Raw genomic sequence first — 15,141 nt, forward strand, 5'->3', positions numbered from 1 at the left:
CACGCCCTCGACCTCTGCTCCTCTAAATCCAACGCGGAAAAGTGGCTAGTGGTTAGGTCTGCCGCGCCAAGAAGCCGCGGGAGGCGGGAGGGGTCGCCGCGCGGAGCCCCTACGGTCCCTGGCAGGGAGCTGACAGTCCTGTGCCCAGCCCGCCGCGCCGCACTCCCCGCCGGCGCCCAATCAGGGCTTCCGCCGGCTCAGTGACGGCGTTGCACCCCGCCCCCGGCCGCGATAAAAGCCACTCTGCAGCGCGGCGCGTGGCCCTGCGCCTCAGCCCTGCCTCCAGGTGCGCGCTTTGCCAGGCTCCTCCCAGACCCTACGGCCGGGCTCAGCCGATTCCTCCCTCTGCTGGGCCCCCAGGGCCAGTTGGCAGTGTCTCCCAGCTTCTCCCCCGCCCCCCTCTGCAGTCGCCGCACCTTGCTGGGCCCCCAGCCTGCAGGTGAGCAGCAGCGTCGCGCCCCTGCCCCGAGAGCTCTCTCTGCCCGGCCCGTGCCGGGGCAGCGGCGGCGCCACCCGACTCGCCTTGCAGGATGAAGAACCCGATGCTGGAGGTGGTGTCCCTGCTGCTGGAGAAGCTGTTCCTCATCTCCAACTTCAGGCTCTTCGGCTCCGACTGCCCTGGCGAAGACAAAGAGCAGAGCGGTTTCTACGAGGTCAACTCTTTCCTCCGCGGCGACGTGCTGGAGGTGCCCCGGACCCATCTGACCCACTACGGCATCTACCTGGGCGACAACCGTGTCGCCCACCTAATGCCCGACATCCTGTTGGCCCTGACCGACGACAAGGGGCGCACGCAGAAAGTGGTCTCCAACAAGCGCCTCATCCTGGGCGTCATTGCCAGGGTGGCCAGCATCCGCGTGGACACAGTGGAGGACTTCGCCTACGGAGCCCACATCCTGGTCAATCACCTGGACGAGTCCCTTAATAAAAAGGCGCTGTTCAACGAGGAGGTGGCGCGGAGGGCTGAGAAGCTGCTGGGCATCACCACCTACAGTCTGCTGTGGAACAACTGCGAGCACTTCGTGACCTACTGCAGATATGGCACCCCGATCAGCCCGCAGGCCGACAAGGTACGGCGAGCGCCTCGCCCGGCGCTGGGCTGCGTGGGGGTGCCCTCTCCTTTCCTCCACTCTTTCCCTAGTAGACGCGTCTTTTTCTTGGACATCTCTCCCATCACTTAAAATAATTGTAGATTGAGGAAGGGAAGCTCTGGAGTTTCCAAGGGAGACAAAGTAAGGGGCGATGTTCCTTACAAGATGTCTGGAAATGCAAAGGTGGCGATGCAGGATCGCTCCCACATTCCACACCGCTGCCCAGCTGTCACTGCACCCACTCACCACTTCAAATGACAAAGAGCAGGTGACTGGAAAGGTGGGGGGGGGGGGACCGACCACAATCTGTCACCGTGTGCTTGCAACTTCTCCCAAGAATTGCAACTGGAAAGGAAGGTATTCAGGGGTTTATATTGAATCCATACCACCAGGTACAACGAAATTCTGTGCCTTTAAAATAAGAAAGCATGCCGTTTTTTCCTTCTGTGAGCTGCACAGAGTGAATTCCCTGTGCTTCAATAAACCATCAAAATTCCCTGTAAGAGGACCTCCCGGTTAGATCGCATACTCCCGGGGCTGTGCTTCAGAAATGTTTCTGTCTTGGTATTCTGCACGCTTCCTGTGCTGCCTTCCATCTCCACCAGTCCTTCCTCCTAGTTAGGCATCCTTTACTCATCAGCCCTGAAGGTAAGTCAGAAGTTTATAAATTTCCAGGGATCAAAACAACTGATTTTTCAAGAAGAGCTGTTAAATGTTTATGTGTAATAGGGGAAAAAGAAATAAACGGAATTTAAGATCATTAAAGCAAACTACTAATCCAATGGGGGAAAGATAAGATTTTTATTTCTTTTTATAACCTCATAATTTTTCAAGATGGTGAATATTTTAAGTCTGCAACTACATTTGCAATTGGGAACGTGCTCAGGCATCCCTGAAGTTTTTAAAAATACTGTTAATGCTCAGTTTTCATAAGAGAAACCTGGGTCATCACCCATTAAGCTTTACTGCTGCTCTTCCTGTTTAGATGATTTTTTTTTTTTTTTGGACCAAAAGAATCTGAGTCCATGTAACCATTTCTGATTGCTCCACTTCTTGATTAAATTTTTGGCCCATATGGGAAAATCTTTCTCTCTCCCCGGTGGCAGAGCATGGAAGTATTACACTTTTACACATTGGTATATGAAATTCCTTGTAGCTTTTTATAGAACCACAACAGACTCAATCTAGGAATTCTTTTCCAAGTAAAATAAAAATACAGTTAGAGCACTGTGCAAGGGCTCAAGAACCAGAGCTCCAGCCCAGGCCTGTTTAGAAGTGAATTTCTCCACATTTACAAACACTGGCTCTGAAAGTGTACAAAAGGAAACACGTCAGATTTACTTAAGAACCAAGCAAATCATTTCTCCAAGGAAAAACAGTATTTCTGTCCAGTAATTAGGAGGTATGCTTTCATGGAACACATATAGCACTGTATTATATATCTTTATAGAAAAATAGTACAAGTGCTTTTTAAAGGTACTGAAATATTTAATCTGCATGAATAACTAGTTGGAGTAGTTTCTCATCTTTGGAAACTTGGTTAGGTTTCACAGAAGTGTTTTAATTGCTGTTGCTGAGTAGCACCTCTTGTGAAACTGAGTTTTTGTCTTCACTTTGAATGGTCTAACAAACAATTTGGCTGCAGAGTGGATTCCCCGGGAAAATTCTCATCCCAAATTTTCTAGTTCTAAGAAGTGTTTATTGAACATGCCCTGAGAGAGGAAGGTCATTAATACTGCAAGAGGATTGGTTTCTACATTTTAGATAGGTAAGGAACTATTGGATTCTGGGTCTCATTGTTGAGTTCTCTGTAGATAACACAGCCATTATCAAGTTAAAATGAGCACTGCAAAACTGTTTCTTAAATTTGTGTAAAAACTCTCAAAAATCCGTTTCATTACAACACTGCAGTTAATTTGAAAATGAATTAGGAAAAAAATCTTCTACTTCTTTGTGGTAATGCTTTAACAACTTTAGAAATCATAGAATTAAGGGTATTTTTTGTATTGCTATTGACAATCAGTATCTTGTTAACTATAAATCCCTCTAGTTGATAACTAACACTATTCCTTGGGTTTTTCTCTATGAATTTTTCCCCGTACTTTGATAATACTGCTTTTTAATTGCTAAAATGAATGCAAATGCCCCTTTATTTACTGGGGACTCATGCTCAAAAGAGTGCCCCTATAGTTTTCTTGATACCTTCTAGAAATTTCCCACTGTTGAGCACCACTACAGATGCCCTGTGGGCTGATGGCAAGCCAACAAGAATAGGATATTAGAAATTAGATACTCCAGAAGAAAATCTGTTTTGGGAGGAAAGAGTATCCACAGTGATTTCTGCTTGCTTACTTACAAAAATTACTGGGGACAAGAAAACAAGTATAACCATATCAAGACAAGTCACTTGCTTGCATAAATATATACCTTCCATTATTTTCCTAGTGTCTCTTCTCACTGTCCTGAAAACTTTATTCAGTTTGATCTACATTGCTTTAAGGTCACTCAGAGTAGCAAAAAGAGAAAATCAACTGTGTGGGATAAAAAGGAACCAACATGTGGATAATAGGGGTTTTCAAACTTGTCTACACATTGTGTAACAGTATGACTAGGAACAACCTTATATTCAAGATAGAGAGTTAAAATATATATAACCATATTTCAAACCACATATAAAATGGTGGTGCCATAAGACTGTATCACCTAGAGATATTGTAGTCTTAGTCTGTGTAAGTACACTCTAATGCTTGCAAACCATGAGATCACCTAGTAATGCATTCCTTAGAATGTATCCCCATCCCGTAGTGACACAGGACTGTACTGAACTTGCTTATTCTTTTTTTTTTTAAAGGAATGGTGCTATGGTTTGAGTATCCACCAAGGCTTCATGTGTTGAAATTTAATCCCCATTGTACAATATTAAGAGAGTAGAAACTATTTTTTTTAATTAATTAATTTATTTTTTTTTGACAGGCAGAGTGGACAGTGAGAGAGAGACAGAGAGAAAGGTCTTCCTTTGCCGTTGGTTCACCCTCCAATGGCCGCTGCGGTAGGCGCGCTGCGGCCTGCGCACCGCACTGATCCGATGGCAGGAGCCAGTTGCTTCTCCTGGTCTCCCATGGGGTGCAGGGCCCAAGCACTTGGGCCATCCTCCACTGCACTCCCTGGCCACAGCAGAGAGCTGGCCTGGAAGAGGGGCAACCAGGACAGGATCGGTGCCCCGACCGGGACTAGAACCCGGTGTGCCGGCGCCGCAAGGCGGAGGATTAGCCTAGTGAGCCGCGGCGCCCGCCTGAACTTGCTTATTCTATCTATTAAGAATTTGGAAACCAAGATGGCGTTTAGCCTAGCAGTTAAGATGCATGTGTTCCACACTGGAACGCCTGGGCTCAGTTCCTGACTCCAGTTTCAGGCCAGGCTAGACTCTTGGCAGGCAGAGGTGACAGCTCAAGTAATTGTGTTCTTGCCACCCATGTGGCAGACCTGGATTGAGCTTCTGTCTCACAGTCTGGCCTGGTCCTGTCTCAGTCCAGTCCTGGCCATTGCAGGTATGTGAAGAATGAACCTATGATGGGAACTCTCTTTCTTTGTTTTTTTTTTGTTTTTTTTTTTTTTTCCTCTCTCTCTCTGGCTCTCAAATTAAGACAATTAATGGGAAAAAAATTGGAAAGCTAAATGTAAGAGTTCCTCAAAACATATACAAAACGCCATGTCTAACAAAGGAGCCTAAATCTAGTATGAATGGCAAAACTCAGTTAAAAGTGGCAATTGCGAAATTCTGGCACTGACAATGGCTAAGTAGAGATAACTGTCCACAGATGAAAGGAGTAATAACCATTGTAATAACTTACCTTTATATAGCATGTAGAAGAATACAGAGGACTTCTGCATAAAGGATCTCATCTGACCCTTACATCCACCCCAGCAGGCCCACGGCCCTGGACAGGCCAAGCGACTGACCTGAGTCAAACAGCCGCTGAGAGGCAGAGGCGGGACACTCAAACACAGGACCATCACTTCCACAGGAGCTATTTTTCTAAGAAAAAAAAAAAATCACTGATTAGAAGAATGCATCCCTCAGGGGTAGGGACTATATTTTATTTGTCTTTATTCCCAGCAGTCAATTATGTAACACATAATTGATGGTGAATGTAATTCATTTAGCCAGGGAATGGGATATGATACAGTTAGAATTTCTTTGACTTTAGATTTCAGAACTTTTTAAGAAAGTTATCATTAAGGGCCAGCGCTGTAGCGCAGTGGATTAATGCCCTGGCCTGAAGTGCCGGCATCCCATATGGGCGCTGGTTTGAGACCCGGCTGCTCCACTTCCAATCCAGCTCTCTGCTATGGCCTGGGAAAGCAGTGGAGGATGGCCCAAGTGCTTGGGCCCCTGCACCCGTGTGGGAGACCTGGAGGAAGCTTCTGGCTCCTGAATTCCGATTGGCGCAGCTCCGGCCATTGTGGCCATCTGGGGAGTGAACCAGTGGATGGAAGATCTCTCTCTCTCTCTCTGCCTCTCCTCTCTCTGTGTAACTCTGACTTTCAAATAAATGAATAAATCTTAAAAAAAAAGAAAGAAAGAAAGTTATCATTAGCATCACCAGATTTTAGAATGGGGAATTGGAAGTACTGAATTTGCAATAAGAGGCTAACTTCTATTCCTTTTACTCAAGATCAGTGGCATATTTTCTTATCTAATTTTAGAATACGCTGCTGTTATTGATAGGTAGTTAAATGTGTCTTTAACCTTTGGTTTGAATACCTTTTACGTGATCACATTTATCACATTCTCTGTAGTCTATATGATTCTGAATTTACAAAGGCCTCCAGCATCATTTCAGCTACTACAGGACATGCATCAAGAAACCAGACCGTTAACTCTTCAATTTTTTCCTCCGTCACAAGGGAATTCTGTTTCTTCAGGTAGATAGAAAACAGCTGGGCAGACTGCTTTACTTTTGGTATATGTGATTCTTTTCAGGTTTATCTCTCTTTCCTAATATTCTTGTATCTTGTTTTCCAGTTTTGTGAGACCGTGAAGATAATCATTCGTGATCAGAGGAGCGTTCTTGCCTCAGCAGTCTTGGGACTGGCATCTATAGTGTGGATGGGCCTGGCATCCTATACCACTCTCCCTGCAATCTTTATTCCATTCTGCCTATGGATGGTTGGCTGACTTCCTTTCCCCACGTCAACTGTGTGTGTTCTGTGTGTAAATAGGTTTATATTTATAGTCCACAAATCAGTATAAGCATTGTTGAGAAAAATGTGACCTGTAACACTGTGTTCTGGATAAAATTGTGACTTAGAATCACGCAAAGTGCTTACTGTGTAAGCCAAGAACAAAGGCTTTCCGGATCTTCTGAGGCAGTTCCATTTTCAAGGGCCGCCAATCCTTGGAAACCTAACAGCTTGTGATAGAACCCAGCAGCACGAGAAATCCAGCCCTTAAGCTGATGGCTGCACGGCGTATTTGCATTCCTTTTTTTCCTCCAGTAATCTTGTTTTATTCAGGCCTGAATCTGCAGATTGGAAGACTTACAAACTGGGATCATTAACTTCACTGTAAATTTGTTTCATTGATAAAAGTACATGAAACTGAAGGAATTCCCCTCATTCAGGTGAAAACACCTCAATGACTGGCCAAAAGCAACAACTCAAACCCACAATCTATTTCTTCATGTATTATATATAATCCTGAGTATGTTAAGAATATTTTATTGTTTTTACTTGAAACCAGTATTGGCAAAGCTAAAGTTTAATGGAAAAAAAAAAAACTGATTCAAACATGTTAAAATCTTTGTTTTCTTTAAGAAATAGCTACTAAAACATCATCTGAGCAATTTGAGTTGTATCTTTTTACTTGGAAGTCTGGCATTGATTAATTTTTCCCCTTTTATGTACCCCTGTGGCTACTTTAAATCATGCTGAGGGGAACATGGATATAGGACTAAAGTAAGTGGGGTGTTTGGTATGTGCTATGTGACAAATAAATATGCAGATATCCATATACTTAAAGATTAAGGTACAGATTGTGTTTATACTTGATTGATTTATTATCGTTTTGGCATTGTTATTATAGAATCCTTGAATCTATAGTGTAACTCTCATATGAGGGTACTTCAAAAAGTTCCTGGAAAAACAGAATGAAAAGTTTATATGGTGCAATAAAATTTTGAAATTCATGTGTAGTTTTTTCTTAATATGTATTTTCCATGAACTTTTTGAATATTCTTTGTATATGTCACAGGTTGGGTTATTCTTGTAAATCATTTACTAATATACCATCTAACTTTTTAAAAAGCCCTTGTAATGGTTTTCTGGTCAGTTTTCTCCATTTCTAAGTATTGTTATGTTCTTAAAAAGATGCCACAGCAGTATATAAAATCCAGATAAGTAGGACCAAAGGAAATTATGGTTTGAATTATTTTTAAGAGGCTTAACACTGCTAGGAATGTAAATTTGTTTTCCTGTGAGATTGTTATGTGTTGAGATATAGCAACATTAAAACAAGCATTCCAGTACTTTTGTAGAATTACCAGATTCTAAAATTAAGCCACAACCTGGATTTGCATTTTAGGTATTTTTAAAGTGCTTTATTAACTATCAAGAATCACAAAATAATGAAACATACTGTAAGTAATATGGGAGGGGCGGAGCCAGTGATCCAATCAGAGCAAAGTAAAGAGCAGACTTCAGTTTATCTGAAGGGCATTATCATCCCTAACTTTCCTACAACAAATGCAGTTAGAACATCATGATCATTAAACTTGATGTGCATTATTCAACCTACACGTTTAGTTATTTAAATGTCTTAAATGATTAAAACATTGTGTCAATACCATAAAATATAGGTGTTCTAGGGTCTATTCTAACCACTTCAATACATATACATATATATATATGAGAACCATTATACTAATGGTTTTTCACTTACTACTCTCATAGTAACTACTTAACTGAATCCAGTCTTGAAAATATAGTGTTGTCATAAATAATTAATACCTTTTCACAAACTTTAGTATTGCAGGCTGCAAAGTCCACTGTTTGAAACTAAATCTGTGGGACGAGCTTTGGCGCAGCAATTAAGATGCCACTTGGGATGTGAACCTCACATGCTGGAGTGCCAGGTTCCAGTCCTGGCTACTCTGCTTCAGACCCAGCTTCCTGCAGATGTGCACCCTGGTATGCAGCAGGTGATGTCTCAGGTACATCGTGGCTCCCTGCCACCCAAGTAGGAGATGTGGATGAAGTCTCCGGGCTTTGGGCTGTCCCAATCATGGTATAGGCATTTGGGGAGTGAAGCAGCAGATGAAGCTCTCCCTTTCAAATGAAATGACAATAAATAAAAATTTAAAAATAATTAAATCTGTGTTCAAAAATAATTACTCCTCATTATATGTCAAGGAAGTTCTTAAGTCTGGAATTAGCATCATTAGTTTTTTCTCACTTCATATCATTAAAGCAAGGCTCAATTCTTCATTCATTCCAGTGCTCTTTATATGCCAGGCACTGACCTGTTGTAATGTCATGGCTAGAATTAATATTATCTTTTAACTAGTTATAATGGTATGTAGATATTCTATGAGAATATAGGAAAAGAAGCAGTTAAGTCTGCCTGAAGGATCGGAGAAATCTATCTGAAGAAGGCAATGCTGGTATTAAACTGAGAAATTAGGTGATCTTACCACAATAGTGGTTCCTACTACTACTGGGAAGAAGGAGGTGGAAGGAAGGTTTTATTTACTAAAAGTTCCACAATGCTAGAATTTTTGAACTTCTTGGGGAAAAAACAGGAGTTTTTGTTTTATTGTGCTCATTTGGTTAATTGCTTAACAATGTAGGAAGAAAGGCATATTTTCCTGATTGTTGCCTATGGAAGAAACCCTGAGACATTAATAGGTCTCCTACCTTGAGGGACTTCATCTGTTAAGAGTCATCTTTATGATCTTGCAACTCCCTTAAATCTCCTAACTTGTGAAATGATAATCAGTTAGTGTTTGATAAAGTTTTTCACGGCTCATTATGTTCTTTGTCATAGATGAAGGCTGAATAGGATGAGCTGTCCCTAAGAGGAGTTAATGCAAGTGTCAGGTACAAGGCAAGTGTCAAGGATGAAAAGATGAATGATATATGGGCCTCTTCCTTGAGGTTTATGGTCTAACCCAGTAGATACAGATGTATTAAGACTTTCAATGATTGGCATCTGAATAGAGCTGATTGAAGGTACAAAGAAGTGGTTGGTTTTAATTGATAAAGCAAAAATAATAGAGACTGGGCACAGAGATTTTAAATATATGTATTTTCTAAGGGACAGATTTTTGGGTGGGACATTCCACTCACTGGTAACAGCATGGCCAGATGCATGAAAATTGCCTCCAACATGCCTTGCATGTAGCTGTGAGGTAATCCACACTATGTTGACTGAAAGCGTAACAAAGCATAGGACATGCAGGCGAATGCAAGTGATTCCAGGGCTAGAGACAAGAGGGGTGGTAAGCAGAGATGTCAAAAAGGAATTTAGTAGTCAGATGGTACAAGTCTTGGGTACGGCAAGAAGTTCAGACTTTATGAACATGCAGTGAAGTTCCAGGATATAGAATGATATCTCCAAAAAGTATGGGATAGGGATGGGAACAGTAGGCAAGACTGGGTCGGGGGGGGCGGGGGGAGCTATTAATAAGAGTGTAGCTAATGTCCTCAGTCTCTCACAGAAGGGCCTGAGTGTGAGGGGTAGAGAACAACAAACATGTTAGAGCATTATCCACAGACTTTACCCAAATCCTTTTATCTGACCCATGAATAACAGGGTGGGATGTCACGCGTTTCTTCTTTCCCATCAGAAAGCTGGCTCCTGCAAAATAAATTACCCTGATGACTGTGTATAGTGGACATTCCTGACCTTTACTCTCACAGATAGGCTTTTTTCCAAGAATGAGCAGGTAAATATGGATTTGTTGTTTAACATTTTTCAAAGTATATAGCTCTTATTTTTCCATTTATACTGTTAATGTTAAGCACAAAAATGTTTTGCAGCAAAATGAAGTTATAGCTATGGCCAAAAGTCTCTGTTACAGATGAGAAACATGTAAGAAATGGTGGCCAATCTTTGTTTATAAGACTTATTTTGAAAGTTTTACCCAGCCTAGATCTGTCTGCCAAACTGATTTTATACCTGTTGTACATGCATGTTAATAAAACATGTTTTATATGCTACCCTGTCTTGTTTTTGCATTTGAGATACATAGATGCAGATCATAATCATTTTTGAGCATGATAGCCTCAAGAATTTTGCCCTGCCATCCTTCCTTTCCTGTTTGCTGAACAAAGTTCTGTATTTTTGGAAAGCAAAACTAAGTCGTTCTACCTTCAGACTGCATTAGTATGGGATGAACGCTGTAGCCAGATCTGTAATCTAAGCAAAGTAGTCCGTAGCTTTTCCCTGGCTGCAGGTAGGGTGGAGAATGGGGTATGAGGTGGGGCAGGTCCGAGGGCAGTCTTGAAATACATTCACAGCATTAACAAGGACCACAATACTGAACTTTTAAACATGCAACCACATTTCCAGATGTGGAAAATCCAGAACAGAGGGCATGGAGTGCTTTGGAGTCATATACAGAAGTTGGCCCCAGATTTCTTGCCACTAGACGGCATGATTCCTTGAGATCTCCTAGGAATTGGCTAAGTTTTCATCCATGAATGTACTAATTTCTTGCATATCTTCAACATATTCTAAGTAGGGCCACAAGAGAATGAACTAGTTAGAATATCAGTCTTGTATTTGCTCTGTTGAGAAAGAGGACAAGAATATAGGTTTTAGAACAGTGATAACCACGTATGAGTGTCAGAAGAGCAGAGACAGGACCTTTCCTTGTCTACTGGGGTTAGTGTGAAAGAGAGAGAGGTATAAGAAGTCTTCTTTGATAGCTTAATTGAGATATAAATAATATGAATGCTTGGGGTGACAAGGATCTCCCCTTTTCAGGCCATTCCTAGAACAAGGAGTAGTCAATACAAAGGTACAGAGTCATGATGACACAGCTGGGTTGCCACAGGTCATTAAGAGCAATCCCTCAGGTTTCTACTGTTGCTTTTAGAGAAGGGTGTCAGTCCTGTCACAAAGAACTCACTAGTTCATTGGGGAACAACTCTGATTCAGCTGATGCTGGATTCCTGAGGCAAGGGGACAAGATGATGGAGAGCCTTGCACTTTTAAGAGTCTGAAGTGGAGAGAAAGCATTGCCCAAACTTTGCAAGCACTTGGGTGGGTAAGTACAAGCATATACTTTTATACAATGCCTCAGGAATGGGGTAGAATTAGGTTGTGAGGGAAAGAAATATGTTTTGTGGGCAGGGGTTTACTGAAGGATACATGCAAAAGGGGGAGGTAGAGGAATCACTTCAGCAGGTCCTGTTCAGCTCACAACTGCTCCTGTGTCCCAACCACAACCTTAGTGGTATCTGGTATCCATTCTAGATGCTGGTGCCATTGTTTCCTTCCATTGAGCTTCTGACTGCTACTCCTATGGCTGCTACTCCTATGACTGCTACTCCTATGGCTGCCCACCATGCAGCTCAGCGTATTGTTGCTTCTGAAGCCTCATGGTTGTTATGACACCTTTACTCTGTTTCTTTTAGCTTTTGCCCTACTTGACTCTCTCACATTTAAAATTGCCAAAGGATCTTCTCAGGAGGATCAGTCACTATGCAATCCTGGTGGTCAAAGTAAACAGCTCTCTAGCTAGGCTACCTCATGAGCCATCAGTCCCTCCCATGGCCTTGAGGTAAGGTACCTTCATATCAGTGACACCCTTGGCCTAATCAGTTCTGCCAAGTTGCACAACCATGTGCTTCCAGGCATGGCAATCTTTTCTTAAGGAGCTATTTACAACTGATACCGATCTGATGATGTCTATTAGGTTTAGTTTAAATGGGAGAGTAAATATGTGACTATCATCTCTGAAGGCTGAGGTGATATGAAATGAAGGCTATCTTTTACTAAATGCAGGAGAGAAATGATGAATAGTAGACATTAAGTCAGTAGCAGTATAAATGGAAGGGGAGAGAGTAAATGGATTTGTGGGGGTGTTCCAACCTCTACCACTCTAGTACTCTCTGATACTATCTGGTGGTGATATGTGTGTGTGAGTGTGTGAGTGTGTGTGTGTGTGTGTGTACATACCCTGGTTTCCCTTTCCTCTCCTGTCTCCCAGGGAGGCCTTACATTAGCCAATGGGGCCAGGAACCAGATGGCAGGGCAGCTTGGGGAACACTTTCCAGGGGAAGCCAAAAAAAAAAAATGTATCCAAGGGACAACAGACCAAAATGTGCACCAGATAAGTATAACTGGTTATAATGTAGATCAATAGCTAATTTAGGGGAATGTAAAGGAAATGGGTCTTGAGACAAGTAGGGTGGATCTGGGTTTAGGTATATGAAACTTGAGTAGCCTAGGGTCTGTTAGGTAGAAATAGCACACAAGTGGAAACTGTAGTCTCATGCTTAAGACAATTCAGAAGCGGGGGTATATTTGTGAGTTATTAACATGGTGGTGATTGCATCAAGGATGTAAGCTAGACCATCTTGAGGCAGTTTATGAAGAGCCAGGGGAAAGAAACAAACAAGCAAGGGGAAAGGGGAAAGATCACCGATAGTCCAATCAAGAGACTGAGAAACAATGCTACCTAAGGATATGGCAGGCCAGAAAAGAGCGTGTGAGGATGCCAAGGAGGGGTGTGTCTTAAAGGCGAGAGTCTGGAAAGCATCCAGATGCAGAATTAAGAAAGACTAGACGGTGCTCACATTGGATTTGACAGCAAGAAGGCTGTATCCTCCACCAAGAGGTGCTCCACTAGTGCTAGGTATGGGGGCATTAGGGAACTTGGGGGGTGGGGGACCAGGCAGATTGAGAGAAAAAGGAAAACGTGGGCTTCTCTTTGTAGTCACTTGGTCAAGAAGGAAGAACAGAGAAAGCCCAAAGACTCAGAAAACAGTATATCTGACATCTCCTTTCAGTTCAGCTTGCTTTGGAAGAAAACATAGCTACTTCTTTATTCCTCGATTAAGAAGCATGGATCTTAATTTTTGTAATTCGTTTCTAAGGGACAAAGTGATATTATTGGAACAACACTTTTCCCCTATCCAGAACTGATTATTACCAGAGATTCAGTCAAATCAATGACAGACTCATTTCTACCGGCTTTGAAAGGAACACATATTCAGATTCAAATTTAATAAGGTCAGAGGATTGGGAAGAGGTAGAAACAGAAACCATGCTTCATAGGACTCTAGCCCCTTGGACTTCCATTTAAACATCCTGTTGAGGGAAGCCCATTACCATTTCTTCCCTTTCACACGATGATGGAGAGACAGATGAAGACCCAGTGTTAAGACTCATTTCTAAATCTTATGAAAACTTTTTGAGAAGCGTGACCTCGTAATTACCTCAGATTCTCTAATATTCACGTAAGGGCAGGCATTTGGCCTAGGGGTTAAGATGTCCATGCCCAACACTAGAATATCTGGGTTCCAGTCCTAGCTCTAGCACCTGACTTCAGCTTCCTGGTAATGCAGACCCTGGCAGGTAGCAAAGACAGCTTAAGTAACTGAGCTCCTGCCACCCACATGGGAGAACTGGATGGCATTTTAGCTCCCAACTTTGACTGGGAGCAGTCCCTACCATTCCACACATTTAAGGATTGAACGAGCAGATGGGACAGCTCTCTCTATCTCTTTCTGTTTGGCTCTCAAATTAATCTGTTAAAAATACTTTAAAAATTCATTGAGAAACATGGAAGATTAAACAAACCCAAGTGTCTATCATACCCAACATAAATTGAGCCAAGTAAAGGGTTCTTATCCCTCTGCCCCTTTGTGACAACATTATATGTAAATTCTAAGGCCACTTTATTTCCTACTTGACTGAATCACCTACTCTTTGAGGAAAAATGGTTAGATTCATGGGAAAATCTCCTTGTTTATATTGATCCAAACAATAAATGCAAATTTCAAAATGTATCAGGTAAACCACTCTAGTCTGCTACACCTGGTGTGTCCTCAGGCAAAGAAGCAAAGTTGTTTACTCCACTTGACCTAACCAAGCTTTTCGCTGCTGGGTGGAAACTAAAAAGGTAGCAACTGCTACTTGTGTGATAAACATTCAGATTTACTTCTCTCTAAGCCTCCCCTAAGTCCCTTCTGTACACCCACGTCTCCACATACATCTCTCTCCATTTTATCTCTGGTTCACCACAGATAAGTGACTGCCAGGGAATTTAACAAAGGTAAATTCATTTCATGTCATGCTACACACACTTGTTCTGAGTGGGGATTCAAGGTTGGCAATATGCTTTGTGACAATTATTTTTTAAAATGTAAAGGAATTTAAGACTTAAGATGGGGGAAAAAAATCTGGAAATGAGATTTAAGGAGGTGGATTGACAGCACCTTCAGTATATTTGAGGGTCTAGCTCCTCTGTTAGGTGAAGCCTCAGAAACTATCGGGGCTTCTGACATTGTTCCCCCTGCACCTGCCATGTCTCCTCCTGCAGCCCAGGTTACTCCACTTAGCTGGTGCTCATTTTCCTGACCAATCTTGGTGCCAAGTGCCACAGTCACCTTTTCTCTAGTTCTTTTGAGAAAATGTTCTTTTTGCATTTATTCTCTATAAGCTCACTATTAATCCTACTTGAGCTGTAGGGTTGCTAGGCTTTGAAAGCAGAGAAAGATTTTGTTTTAGAGAAGTTAGCCTCCACTTTGGTTTTCAAATTCAACCTTAATTTACCTCCTAAAAGTAAGCTCATTCTTGGTTTATACAGCAAAGTGGGGATGGATGGGAATCGATCAGCAATAGTCTTCTGTCCATTTTAACGGGTCAGAAACAAAAGTTTAAGTCACCATTTTAGAGGGCTGTGTGGTTTGAATGGATGTGAATGAAAGAGGTGTAATCATGGTTTCTTATGAGAGTTTGGAAGTTTTCACAGCATAATTAAATATAATTTGTAAATTTGCTGGTTTCCTCTTTATGCCTTATTATTATTTTAGTCTT

At 42.1% G+C, this 15,141-nt stretch overlaps 1 protein-coding gene across 1 annotated transcript; it reads left to right on the forward strand.

Moving 5' to 3' along the window:
- Positions 1-278: 278 nt before the first annotated feature.
- LRAT (lecithin retinol acyltransferase) lies at positions 279-9,741 on the forward strand. The gene is made up of 2 exons (XM_062199053.1): positions 279-1,070; positions 6,118-9,741. Exons 1-2 carry the CDS (start codon positions 531-533, stop codon positions 6,268-6,270), a joined length of 693 nt encoding a protein of 230 aa, XP_062055037.1. The 5' UTR covers positions 279-530; the 3' UTR covers positions 6,271-9,741.
- Positions 9,742-15,141: the final 5,400 nt, after the last annotated feature.

This window comes from Lepus europaeus, chromosome 8 (assembly GCF_033115175.1).
Source record: "Lepus europaeus isolate LE1 chromosome 8, mLepTim1.pri, whole genome shotgun sequence".
NCBI classification, from domain to species: Eukaryota; Metazoa; Chordata; class Mammalia; order Lagomorpha; family Leporidae; genus Lepus; species Lepus europaeus.

Excerpts from the sequence above, each read along its gene's own strand:
- LRAT (XM_062199053.1), top strand. The coding sequence starts at position 531 with ATGAAGAACCCGATGCTGGAGGTGGTGTCCCTGCTGCTGGAGAAGCTG. Across the intron at positions 1,071-6,117 it reads TCAGCCCGCAGGCCGACAAG|TTTTGTGAGACCGTGAAGAT; the intron begins GTACGGCGAGCG and ends CTTGTTTTCCAG.